The following is a 14,717-nucleotide window of genomic DNA, read 5'->3' as shown; positions in this document are numbered from 1 at the left end:
ATGAATCTGGGTGCTCCTGTATTGGGTGCATATATATTTAGGATAGTTAGCTCTTCTTGTTGAATTAATCCCTTTACCATTATGTAATGGCCTTCTTTGTCTCTTTTGATCTTTGTTGGTTTAAAGTCCGTTTTATCAGAGACTAGGATTGCAACCCCTGCCTTTTTTTGTTTTCCATTTGCTTGGTAGATCTTCATCCTTTTATTTTGAGCCTATGTGTGTCTCTGCACGTGAGATGGGTTTCCTGAATACAGCACACTGATGGGTCCTGAGTCTTTATCCGATTTGCCAGTCTGTGTCTCTTAATTGGAGCATTTAGTCCATTTACATTTAAAGTTAATATTGTTATGTGTGAATTTGATCCTGTCATTATGATGTGAGCTGGTTATTTTGCTCGTTAGTTGATGCAGTCTCTTCCTAGTCTCGATGGTCTTTACATTTTGGTATGATTTTGCAGTGGCTGGTACCTGTTGTGCCTTTCCATGTTTAGCGCTTCCTTCAGGAGCTCTTTTAGGGCAGGCCTGGTGGTGACAAAATCTCTCAGCATTTGCTTGTCTGTAAAGTACTTTATTTCTCCTTCACTTATGAAGCTTAGTTTGGCAGGATATGAAATTCTGGGTTGAAAATTCTTTTCTTTAAGAATGTTGAATATTGGCCCCCACTCTCTTCTGGCTTGTAGGGTTTCTGCCGAGGCTGGGGGAGGGGCGCCCGCCATTGCCCAGGCTCGCTTAGGTAAACAAAGCAGCCTGGAAGCTTGAACTGGGTGGAGCCCACCACAGCTCAAGGAGGCCTGCCTGCCTCTGTAGGCTCCACCTCTGGGGGTAGGGCACAGACAAAAAGACAGCAGTAACCTCTGCAGACTTAAATGTCCCTGTCTGACAGCTTTGAGGAGAGCAGTGTTTCTCCCAGCACGCAGCTGGAGATCTGAGAACGGGCTGACTGCCTCCTCAAGTGGGTCCCTGACCCCTGACCCCTGAGCAGCCTAACTGGGAGGCACCCCCCAGTAGGGGCAGACTGACACCTCATACGGCCGGCCAGGTACTCCAACAGACCTGCAGCTGAGGGTCCTGTCTGTTAGAAGGAAAACTAACAGAAAGGACATCCACACCAAAAACCCATCTGTACATCACCATCATCAAAGACCAAAAGTAGATAAAACCAAAAGATGGGGAAAAAACAGAGCAGAAAAACTGGAAACTCTAAAAAGCAGAGTACCTCTCCTCCAAAGGAACGCAGTTCCTCACCAGCAACGGAACAAAGCTGGACGGAGAATGACTTCGATGAGCTGAGAGAAGAAGGCTTCAGATGATCAAATTACTCCGAGCTACGGGAGGATATTCAAACCAAAGGCAAAGAAGTTGAAAACTTTGAAAAAAATTTGGAAGAATGTGTAACTAGAATAACCAATACAGAGAAGTGCTTAAAGGAGCTGATGGAGCTGAAAACCAAGGCTTGAGAACTACGTGAAGAATGCAGAAGCCTCAGGAGCCGATGCGATCAAATGGAAGAAAGGGTATCAGCCCTGGAAGATGAAATGAATGAAATGAAGCGAGAAGGGAAGTTTAGAGAAAAAAGAATAAAAAGAAATGAGCAAAGCCTCCAAGAAATGTGGGACTATGTGAAAAGACCAAATCTACGTCTGATTGGCGTACCTGAAAGTGACCGGGAGAACGGAAACAAGTTGGAAAACACTCTGCAGGATATTATCCAGGAGAACTTCCCCCATCTAGCAAGGCAGGCCAACATTCAGATTCAGGAAATACAGAGAACGCCACAAAGATGCTCCTCAAGAAGAGCAACTCCAAGACACATAATTGTCAGATTCACCAAAGTTGAAATGAAGGAAAAAATGTTAAGGGCAGCCAGAGAGAAAGGTCGGGTTACCATCAAAGGGAAGCCCATCAGACTAACAGCGGATCTCTCAGCAGAAATACAAATTTTAAAGACCTCTGAGCAACAAAATAGATGTCATAAAGTCCATGCATGTATATATTGTCATGGAAGAACCTCTCAGGTATCATATGGATCTATTTGCTCTCATTTTACAAGTTTGGCTTTCAAGTTTCTTAGTCTATAGAAAATCAAAGATTGGATACTAGTAGACAACACAATAAAAATTATAAGAAATCCTCATGGCTCAAAACTGAAGGAAAGCGAAAAGATTTTTAAAAATATATAAAAGTGAAGCAGAATCTGGGCTAGCAAGATGGCCAAATAGGAACAGCTCTGGTCTGCAGCTCCCAGCGAGATCAACACAGAAGTTAAGTGATTTCTGCATTTCCAACGGAGGTACCTAGATCATGTAACTGGGAATGATTAGACAGTGGGTGCAGACCACGCAGGGTGAGCAGAAGCAGGGTGGGGCATCACCTCACCCGGGAAGCGCAAGGGGCCGAAGAACTTCCTCCCCTAGCCAAGGGAAGCCATGAAGGACTGTGTTGTGAGGAAGAGTGCATTCTGTCCCATATACTACGCTTTTCCCATGGTCTTCACAACACGTAGACAAGGAGATTCCTTCCAGTGCCTATGTCATCGGGGCCCTGGGTTTAAAGCGCAAAACTGGGCAGCCATTTGGGCAGACACCAAGCTAGCTGAAGGAGTTTCTTTCCATACCTCGCTGGCACCTGGAATGCCAGCAAGACAGAACCATTCACTTCCCAGGAAAGGGGGCTGAAGCCAGGGAGCCAAGTGGTCTAGCTCAGTGGATCCCAACCCCACAGGGCACAGCAAGCTAAGAGCCACTGGTTTGAAATTCTCACTGCCAGCACAGCAGTCTGAGGTCGATCTGGGAAGTGCCAGCTTGGTTGGGGGAGGAGCATCACCATTACTGAGGCTTGAGTACATGATATTGCCCTGACAGTGTAAACGAAGCCTCTAGGAAGTTCGACCTGGACAGAGCCCACCACAGCTCCACAAAGAGGCTGTAGCCAGAGGGCCTCTCTAGATTCCTCCTCTCTGGGCAGGACATCTCTGAAAGAAAGGCAGCAGCCCCAGGCAGAGGCTTATAGATAAAACTCCCATCTCCCTGGGACAGAGCACCTGGTGGAGGGGTGGCTGTGGGCGCAGCTTCAGCTGACTTAAACATTCCTGCCTGCTGGCTCTGAAGAGAGCAGCAGATCTCCCAGCACAGCACTTGAGCTCTGCTAAGGGACAGACAGCCTCTTCAAGTGGGCCCTTGACACCCATGCCTCCTGACTGGGAGACACCTCCCAGCAGGGATCGACAGACACCTCATACAGGAGAGCTCCAGTTGGCATCTGGCGGGTGCCCCTCTAAGATGAAGCTTCCAGAGGAAGGAACAGGCAGCAATCTTTGCCGTTCTATAGACTCCTGTGGTGATACCCAGGCAAACAGGGTCTGGAGTGAACCTCCAGCAAACTCCAGCAAAACTGCAGCAGAGGGGCCTGACTGTTAGAAGGAAAACTGACAAACAGAAAGGAATAGCATCAACATTAACAAAAAGGACACCCACACAAAAACCCCATCTGAAGGTCACCAAGACCAAAGGTAGATAAATCCATGAAGATGAGAAAAAAAAGTATAAAAAGGCTGAAACTTCCAAAAACCAGAAAGCCTCTCCTCCTCCAAAGGATCACAACTCCTCGCCAGCTAGGGAACAAAACTGGATGGAGAATGAGTTTGACGAATTGAAAGACATAGGCTTCAGAGGTGGGTAATAACAAAATCCTCTGAGCTAAAGGAGCATGTTCTAAACCAATGCAAGGAAATTAAAAACCTTGAAAAAAGTTAGAGGAACTGCTAACTAGAATAACCAGTTTAGAGAAGAAGATAAATGACCTTGGAGCTGAAAAACACAGCACATGAAGCATACACAAGTATCAATAGCCAAATTGATCAGTGAAAGAAAGGATATCAGAGATTGAAGATCAACTTAATGAAATAAAGCATGAAGACAACATTAGAGAAAAAAGAATGAAAAGGAATGAACAAAGCCTCCAAGAAATATGTAACTATGTGAAAAGACCAAACCTATGTTTGATTGGTGTACTTCAAAGTGACGGGGAGAATGGAACAGAGTTGGAAAACACTCTTCAGCATATTATCCAGGAGAACTTCCCCAACCTAGCAAGACAAGCCAACATTCAAATTCAGAAAATAAAGAGAATATCATAAAGATACTGCTAGAGAAGAGCAACCTCAAGACACATAATTGTCAGATTCACCAAGGTTGAAATAAAGGAAAAAATGTTAAAGGCAGCCAGAGAGAAAGGTTGGGTTACCCACAAAGGGAAGCCCATCAGACTAACACCAGTTCTCTCTGCAGAAACCCTACAAGCCAGAAAAAAGTTGGGGCCAATATTCAACACTATTAAAGAAAAGAATTTTCAAACCAGAATTTCATATCCAGCCAAACTAAGCTTCATAAGCGCAGGGGAAATAAAATCCTTTACAGACAAGCAAATGCTGAGAGATTTTGCCACCACAAGGCCTGCCTTACAAGAGCTCCTGATGAAAGTACTAAATTTGGAAACAAAAAACTGGTACTAGCCACTGCAAAAACATACCATATTGTAAAGACCATAGACACTATGAAGAAACTGCATCAACTAATGGGCAAAATAACCAGCTAGCATCATAATGACAGGATGAAATTTATACATAACAATATTAACCTTACATGTAAATGGGCTAAATGCCCCAATTAAAAGACACAGACTGGCAAATTGGATAAAGAGTCAAGACCCATCAGTGTGCTGTATTAAGGAGACCCATCTTATGTGCAAAGACACACATAGGCTCACAATAAAGGGATGGAGAACTGTTTACCAAGCAAATGGAAAGAAAAAAAAAAGCAGGGGTTGCAATCCTAATCTCTGATAAAACAGTCTTAAACAAAGATCAAAAAAGACAAACAAGGGCATTACATAATGGTAAAGGGATCAATGCAAGAAGAAGAGGTAACTATCCTAAATATATATGCAACCAATACAGGAGCACCCAGATTCATAAAGTAAGTTCTTAGAGACCTACAAAAAAACTTGGACTCCCACACAATAATAGTGGAAGACTTTAACTCCCCACTGTCAATATTAGACAGGTCAATGAGACAAAAAATTAAAAAGGCTATTCAGGACTTGAACTCAGCTCTGGACCAAGTGGACCTAATAGACATCTACAGAACTCTGCACCACAAATCAACAGAATATACATTCTTCTCAGCGCCACAATGCACTTATTCTAAAATTGACGACATAATTGGAAGTAAAACATTCCCCAGCAAATGCAAAAGAACAAAAATCGTAACAGTCTTTCAGACCACAGTGCAATCAAATTAGAACTCAGGATTGAGAAACTCACTCAAAACCACAAAACTACATGGAAACTGAACAACCTTCTCCTGAATGACAACTGGGTAAACAATGAAATTAAGGCAGAAATAAATAATTTCCTTGAAACCAATGAGAAAAAAGACACAATGTACCAGAATCTCTGGGAAACAGCTAAAGCAGTGTTCAGAGAGAAATTTATAGCACTAAATGCCCACAGGAGAAAGCAAGAAAGATCTAAAATTGACACCCTAACATCACAGTTAAAAGAACTAGAGAAGCAAGAGCAAACACATTTAAAAGCTAGCAGAAGGCAAGAAATAACTAAGATCATAGTGGAACTGAAGGAGATAGAGACATGAAAAACCCTTCAAAAAAATAAATGAATCCAGGTGCTGGGTTTTTGAAAAGATTAACAAAATACATAGACAACTAGCCAGCCTAATAAATAAGAAAAGTGAGATGAATCAAATAGACACAATAAAAAATGATAAAGGGGATATCATCACTGATCCCACAGAAATACAAACTACCATCAGAGAATACTATAAGCACCTCTATGCAAATAAACTAGAAAATCTAGAATAAATGGATAAATTCCTAACCACATATACCCTCCCAAGACTAACCCAGGAAAAAGTCAAATCCCTGAACAGACAAATAAGTTCTAAAATTGAGGCAGTAATTAATAGCCTACCAACCCAAAAAAGCACAGGACCAGATGGATTTACAGCCGAATTCTACCAGAGGTACAACGAGGAGTTGGTACCATTCCTTCTGAAACTATTCCAAACAATAGAAAAAGAGAGACTCCTCCCTAACTCATTTTATGAGGCCAGGGTCATCCTGATACCAAAACCTGGCAGAGACACAACAACAACAAAAAAATTTCAGGCCAATATCCCTGATGAACATCAATGCAAAAATCCTCAATAAAATACTGGCAAACCAAATACAAGAGCACATAAAAAAGCTCATCCACTACGATCAAGTTGGCTTCATACCTGGGATGCAAGGTTGATTCAATGTACGCAATTCAATAAATGTAATCCATCACATAAATAGAACCAATGACAAAAACCACATGATTATCTCAATAGATGTAGAAAAGGCCTTTGATAAAATTCAACACCCCTTCATGCTAAAAACTCTCAATAAGCTAGGTATTGAAACATATTTCAAAATAATTAGAGCTATTTATGAGAAACCCACAGCCAATATCATACTCAGTAGGCAAAAGCTGGAAACATTCCCTTTGAAAACAGGCACAAGATAAGGATGAGTTCTCTCACCACTCCTATTCAACATAGTATTGGAAGTTCTGGCCAGGGCAGTCAGGCAAGAGAAAGAAATAAAGGGTATTCAAATAGAAAGGGAGGAAGTCAAATTGTCTCTGTTTGCAGATGACATGATTGTATATTTAGAAAACCTCATTGTCTTAGCCCAAAATCTCCTTAAGCTGATAAGCAACTTCAGCAAAGTCTCAGGATACAAAACTAATTTGCAAAAATCACAAGAATTCCTATACACCAATAACAGACAGAGAACCAAATCGTGAGTGAACTCACATTCACAATTGCTACAAAGAGAATAAAATACCTAGGAATACAATTTACAAGGGATGTGAAGGACCTCTTCAAGGAGAACTACAAACCACTCCTCAGGGAAATAAGAGAGGACACAAACAAATGGAAAAGCATTCCATGCTCATGGATAGGAAGAATCAATATCACAAAAATGGCCACACTGCTCAAAATACTTTATAGATTTAATGCTATCCCCCTCAAGCTACCATTGCCTTTCTTCACAGAATTAGAAAAAACTACTTTAAATTTCATATGGAAGCAAAAAAGAGCCTGTATAGCCAAGACAATGCTAAGCAAAAATAACAAAGCTGGAGGAATCATGCTACCTGACTTCAAATTATACTAAAAGGCTATAGTAATGAAAACAGCAGGCTTCTGGTACCAAAACAGATATACAGACCAATGGAACAGAACCGAGGCCTCAGAAATAACTCCACCCATCTACAACCATATGATCTTTGACGAACCTGACAAAAACAAGCAATGGGGAAAGGATTCCCCATTTAATAAATGGTGGTGGGAAAACTGGCTACCCATGTGCAAAAAACTGAAACTGGACCCCTTCCTTACACCTTATATAAAAATTAGCACAAGATGGATTAAAGACTTAAACTTACGACCTAAAACCATAAAACCCTAGAAGAAAACCTAGGCAATATCATTCAGGACATAGGCATGGGCAAACACTTCATGACTAAAATACTAAAAGCAATGGCAACAAAAGGCAAAATTGACAAATGGGATCTAATTAAAGATCTTCTGTAAAGCAAAAGAAACTATCATCAGAGTGAACAGGCAACCTACAGAATGGGAGAATATTTTTGCAATCTATCCATCTGACAAAGGGCTAATATCCACAATATACAAGGAATGTAAGCAAATTTACAAGAAAACAACAAATCAGAACTTCATCTAAAAGTTGGTGAAGTATATGAATAGACACTTCTCAAAAGAAGACATTTATGCGGCCAACAAACATGAAAAAAAGCTCATCATCACTGGTCATTAGAGAAATGCAAATCAAAACCCTAATGAGATACAATCTCATGCCAGTTAGAATGGCGATCATTAAAAAGTCAGGAAACAGGCCAGCATGTGGGCTCACTCCTGTAATCCCAGCAGTTTGGGAGGCTGAGGCGGGTGGATCATGAGGTCAAGAGATGGAGACCATCCTGGCCAACATGGTGTAACCCTGTCTCTACTAAAGTAAATACAAAAATTAGCTGGGCATGGTGGCACATGCCTGTAGTCACAGTTACTCAGGACGCTGGGGCAGGAGAATTGCTTGAACCCCGGAGGCAGAGGTTGCAGTGAGCCAAGATCATGCTACTGCGCTCCAGCCTGGAGACAGAGTGAGACTCCGTCTCAAAAAAAAAAAAAAAGAAAAAAGGAAATAAGAGATGCTGGAGAAGATGTACAAAAAATAGGAATGCTTCTTTGAAAACTGGCACAAGACAGGGATGCTCTCTCTCACCACTCCTATTCAACATAGTGTTGGAAGTTCTGACCACGGCAATCAGGCAGGAGAAATAAATAAAGGGTTTTCAATTAAGAAAAGAGGAAGTCAAATTGTCCCTGTTTGCAGATGACATGATTGTATATTTAGAAAACCCCATCATCTCAGCCCCAAATTTCCTTAAGCTGATAAGCAACTTCAGCAAAGTCTCAGGATACAAAATCAATGTGCAAAAATCACAAGAATTCCTATACACCAATAACAGACAGAGGCCAAATCGTGAGTAAACTCACATTCACAATTGCTACAAAGAGAATAAAATACCTAGGAATCCAACTTACAAGGGATGTCAAGGACCTCTTTAAGGAGAACTTCAAACCACTGTTCAACGAAATAAAAGAGGACACAAACAAACGGAAGAACATTCCATGCTCATGGGTAGGAAGAATCAATATCGTGAAAATGGCCATACTGCCCAATGTAATTTATAGATTCAATGCCATCCCCATCAAGCTACCAAAGACTTTCTTCACAGAATTGAAAAAACTACTTTAATGTTCATATGGAACCCAAAAAGGGCCCGTATTGCCAAGACAATCCTAAGCCAAATAAACAAAGCTGAAGGCATCACACTACCTGACTTCAAACTATATTACAAGGCCATAGTAACCAAAAGAGCATGGTACTGGTATCAAAACAGAGATATAGACTAATGGAACAGAACAGAGACCTCAGAAATAATACCACACATCTACAACCATCTGATCTTTGACAAACCTGACAAAAACAAGAAATGGGGAAAGGATTCCCTATTTAATAAATGATGCTGGCAAAACTGGCTAGCCATATGTAGAAAGCTGAAACTGGATCCCTTACTTACACCTTATAGAAAAATTAATTCAAGATGGATTAAAGACTTAAATGTTAGACCTAAAACCATAAAAACCCTAGAAGAAAACCTAGGCGATACCATTCAGGACATAGGCATGGGCAAGGACTTCATGTCTAAAACACCAAAAGCAATGGCAACAAAAGCCAAAATTGACAAATGGGATCTAATTAAACTAAAGAGCTTCTGCACAGCAAAAGAAACTACCATCAGAGTGAACAGGCAACCTACAGAATGGGAGAAAATTTTTGCAATCTACTCATCTGACAAAGAGCTAATATCCAGAATCTACAAAGAACTCAAACAAATTTACAAGAAAAAATCAAACAACCCCATCAAAAAGTGGGCAAAGGGTATGAACAGACACTTCTCAAAAGAAGACATTTATGCAGCCAAAAGACACATGAAAAAATGCTCATCATCACTGGCCATCAGAGAAATGCAAATCAAAACCACAGTGAAATACTATCTCACACAAGTTAGAATGGCGATCATTAAAAAGTCAGGAAACAACAGTTGTTGGAGAGGATGTAGAGAAATAGGAACACTTTTACATTGTTGGTGGGACTGTAAACTAGTTCAACCATTGTGGAAGACAGTGTGGCGATTCCTCAAGAATCTAGAACTAGAAATACCATTTGACCCAGCCATCCCATTACTGGTTATATATCCAAATGATTATAAATCATGCTGCTATAAAGACACATGCACATGTATGTTTATTGCAGCACTATTTACAGTAGCAAAGACTTGGAACCAACCCAAATGTCCATCAGTGATAGACTGGATTAAGAAAATGTGGCACATATACACCATGGAATACTATGCAGCCATGAAAAAGGATGAGTTCATGTCCTTTGTAGGGACATGGATGAAGCTGGAAACCATCAATCTCAGCAAACTATCACAAGGACAAAAAACCAAACACTGCATGTTCTCACTCATAGGTGGGAATTGAACAATGAGAACACTTGGAAACAGGAAGGGGAACATCACACACTGGGGCCTGTCATGGGGTGGGGAGGGAGGGGAGGGATAGCATTAGGAGATATACCTAATGTAAATGACAAGTTAATGGGTGCAGCACACCAACATGGCACATGTATACATATGTAACAAACCTGCACGTTGTGTACATGTACCCTAGAACTTAAAGTATAATAATAAAATAAAAATAAAGAATAAAAAAACCCCAAAAAATAGGAATGCTTTTACAGTGTTGTTGGGAGTGTAAATTAGTTCCACCGTTGTGGAAGACATGGTGGCGATTCCTCAAGGATCTAGAACCAGAAATACCATTTGACCAAGCAATCCCCTTTCTGGGTATGTATCTAAAGGATTATAAATCATTCTACTGTAAAGACACATGCACATGTATGTTTATTGCAGCACTATTCACTATAGCAAAGACTTGGAACCAACCCAAATGCCCATCAATGATAGACTGGATAATGAAAATGTAGCACATATACGCTATGGAATAATACTGTGCGGCTATTAAAAAAGACAAGTTCACGTCCTTTGCAGGGACATGCATGGAGCTGGAAACCATCATTCTCAGCAAAGTAACACAGGAACAGAAAACCAAACACTGCATATTCTCCCTCATTATTGGGAATCGAACAATGAAAATACATGGACATAGGGAGGGGAACATCACACACTGTGGCCTGTTGGGGGTTGTGGGGGTTGGGAGGCTAGGGGAGGGATAGCATTAGGAGAAATACCTAATGTAGATGACGGGTTGATGGGTGCAGCAAACCACCATGGCATGTGTATAACTATGTAACAAACCTGCACATTTTGCACATGTATTCCAAAACTTAAAGTATAATAAACTATATATATGTGAAAAAAACCCACAAAATAATACCACAAGCTGCTAGGAATAGTTAATATAGTGTCCTGCACCTTAATAATCCTTGAAGTGCAATACCACATAAGAAATATTGTAAATAATGTTGAACCTGAAAACTCAAGCAAAGCTTAAACTATAAGTAATATTTCAAGAGGCAAAATATACGTCATATATTTCACATTTCCATTAATAATGATTAAATTTGAAACTTTCTAATACTTTAGTTATAATGGTATAAAACATGGTTTTTTGGTTATTAGTATTTTTTTATTATTATACTTTAAGTTCTAGGGTACATGTGCACAACATGCAGGTTTGTTACATATGTATACATGCGCCATGTTGGTGTGCTGCACCCATTAACTCGTCATTTACATTAGATATATCTCCTAATGCTATCCTTCCCCCCTCCCCCCACCCCATGACAGGCCCTGGTGTGTGATGTTCCCCTTCCTGTTTCCAAGTGTTCTCACTGTTCAATTCCCATCTATGAGTGAGAACATGCGGTGTTTCGTTTTTTGTCCTTGTGATAGTTTACTGAGAATGATGATTTCCAATTTCATCCATGTCCCTACAAAGGACATGAACTCATCATTTTTTATGGCTGCATGGTATTCCATGGTGTATATGTGCCACATTTTCTTAATCCAGTCTATCATTGATGGACATTTGGGTTGGTTCCAAGTCTTTGCTATTGTGAATAGTGCTGCAATAAACATACGTGTGCATGTGTCTTTATAGCAGCATGATTTATAATCATTTGGGTATATACCCAGTAATGGGATGGCTGGGTCAAATGGCATCTCTAGTTCTAGACCCTTGAGGAATTGCCACACTGACTTCCACAATGGTTGAACTAGTTTACAGTCCCACCAACAGTGTAAAAGTGTTCCTATTTCTCCACATCCTCTCCAGCAACTGTTGTTTCCTGACTTTTTAATGATCGCCATTCTAACTTGTGTGAGATGGTATTTCACTGTGGTTTTGATTTGCATTTCTCTGATGGCCAGTGATGATGAGCATTTTTTCATGTGTCTGTTGGCTGTATAAATGTCTTCTTTTGAGAAGCGTCTGTTCATATCCTTCACCCACTTTTTGATGGGGTTGTTTGATTTTTTCTTGTAAATTTGTTTGAGTTCTTTGTAAATTCTGGATATTAGCCCTTTGTCAGATGAGTAGATTACAAAAATTTTCTCCCATTCTGTAGGTTGCCTGTTCACTCTGATGGTAGGTTCTTTCACCAGACAGAAGCTCTCTAGTTTAATTAGATCCCATTTGTCAATTTTGGCTTTTGTTGCCATTGCTTTTGGTGTTTTAGACATGAAGTCCTTGCCCACACTTATGTCCTGCATGGTATCGCCTAGGTTTTCTTCTAGGGTTTTTATGGTTTTAGGTCTAACATTTAAGTCTTTAATCCATCTTGAATTAATTTTTCTATAAGGTGTAAGTAAGGGATCCAGTTTCAGCTTTCTACATATGGCTAGCCAGTTTTGCCAGCATCATTTATTAAATAGGGAATCCTTTCCCCATTTCTTGTTTTTGTCAGGTTTGTCAAAGATCAGATGGTTGTAGATGTGTGGTGTTATTTCGGAGGGCTCTGTTCAAACAGTGGTCATTTTTATCAGTTAATGCATAGTAGGCTAAAGAGATATTTATATACAGATAAAATAACAGGTTAAAAATGAGCATAATTTTGTACTATTAAAATTTTAAAAGAGCAGTTATAAACAAATATTCATTATACCTATGATACCAAGAAAACATTATAAAATGATCATATTATTAATATAAACTAGGATTATTTAATTTGAATTAAAATAAATTTAATGTTTAGGCAAGATTTATTATGGTAATTCTCAATGAGCGTATTGCCACTAATTATTATTGCCAAGTAAAAGGAACTTGTTGATTTATAGGATATGGCTACTTTTTTTTTTTTTTTTGAGACAGAGTGTCGCTCTGTTGCCCAGGCTGAAGTGCAGTGGCACCATCTTGGCTCACTGCAACCTCCACCTCCAGGGCTCAAAGGATTCTTGTGCCTCAGCCTCCCAGGTAGCTGGGATTACAGGCACGTGCCACCATGCCCAGCTAATTTTTTTTTGTGTTTCTAGCAGAGGCAGGGTTTTGCCATGTTGCCCAGGCTGGTCTCAATCTCGTAACCTCAGGTGATCCACCCATCTTAGCCTCCCAAAGTGCTGGGGTTACAGGCGTGAGGCAGGGCACCCAGCCGGATATGGCTACTTTAAACACAAAATAATATTTTACTAAATACTATTATTTTCATATTTTTCAACACCTTAAAATTTAGTACTTTTTATTACATTAATATACATAACTTTATTTTTTGAACAAACTGTAATCTTCCGACTTCAGAATGTAAGATCTTAAAGTACAGACACTTGGTTATGTATTTAAGTCTTTCACATGCAATATTAATGGGCACATTGCTTCTGCTTAATAAATCCTACTACTTGTAATATGCATGGCCAGAAGTCCTTTACTGTTAAAATTAATGTGTATAATACTTGTCTAAATGTTCATTTAGAATCCTGAAATAATTAACACTTCTAATTTATAATATTCATAATAATAATCATCAGAGATATGTCTACGAGACGACAACAAGTCAATTATGTTAATATGGAGGATTCAGTTGTATTTACAATTATGTAAAACTTTAAACAATATATTAATATTAAAGGTCATCTGCATTTTTTGTCTCTGCTTTGTATCCCTCTTTCCCTAAAGTAAAAATGCATACCTGTTTTTGCAGGTCTTGTATTCTACTTTAAGAATTGGTTTACAAGATTCAGATTTTCTTCCTTCTCTTTGACTTTTTCCTAAAGAAAAAAAGATTTAATTGAATCTAATTTAAATTATATTCATCTGTAAGAATTAAAAAATTTGACTAAAGGAATTTAAAGATAAAGGAATAATAATGTAATTATATGTTTGTCATAACAGGATAAACTTATATCTATGAATCCTAATATTTTTGTTGCATTTGTAAACAATCTTTAGAGTTGCAATAATTGTCTGCTATATAATTCATAAAATTACCTGCAAAATTATATAACTTTTATCACTTTACATCCTTCACACATAAATGTAATTTCATGTGGAGTTATTTTAATTATTTAAGTTTGAAGACAAAATAAGTTTAGAATTGAAGACCACACATACATACTTATCTACATAATGAAATGTATTACTATTGCTATGGTTTGAACGTGTCCCCCAAAATTCATGTGTTGGAAACTTAATCCCCAATGCAACAGTATTGAGAATGAGACTTTTAAGAGGTGATTAGGACATGGGGGCTTTGCCCTCATGGATGAATTAATACAGTTATTGTGAGAGTGGGTTGGTTATCATGGGAGTGAGTTTCTGATGAAAGGATTAGCTCAGCCCCCTTCCCTCTCTTGCAGATCTCTCAACATGTGATACCTTCCACCATGTTATAGCACAGTAAGAAGTCCCTCATCAGATGTTGCACCTCAATCTTGGACTTTCCAGCCTCCAGAATCATAAGCCAAATAAACCTCTATTGTTTATACATTGCATAGTGTGTAGTATTCTGTTACAGCAACACAAAACAGACTAGGACAAAAATGACAATCCATACTAGGATCAATATTTT

The 14,717-nt window shown here is 39.3% G+C and overlaps 1 protein-coding gene across 3 annotated transcripts in view; it reads right to left on the bottom strand.

Annotated features, from left to right (window-relative positions):
- STXBP5L (syntaxin binding protein 5L) overlaps positions 1–14,717 on the bottom strand; it is a 478,051-nt gene that overhangs the window by 211,038 nt on the left and 252,296 nt on the right. For all 3 annotated transcript variants that reach the window (XM_054481057.2, XM_054481058.2, XM_054481059.2), the window contains one exon: positions 13,839–13,917. In XM_054481057.2, coding sequence (XP_054337032.1) covers positions 13,839–13,917 — 79 coding nt within the window. The remainder of the gene's footprint in view (positions 1–13,838; positions 13,918–14,717) is intronic.

Source organism: Pongo pygmaeus, chromosome 2 (assembly GCF_028885625.2).
Source record: "Pongo pygmaeus isolate AG05252 chromosome 2, NHGRI_mPonPyg2-v2.0_pri, whole genome shotgun sequence".
Taxonomy (NCBI): Eukaryota; Metazoa; Chordata; class Mammalia; order Primates; family Hominidae; genus Pongo; species Pongo pygmaeus.
This window is presented reverse-complemented; position numbering and strand designations above follow the sequence as displayed.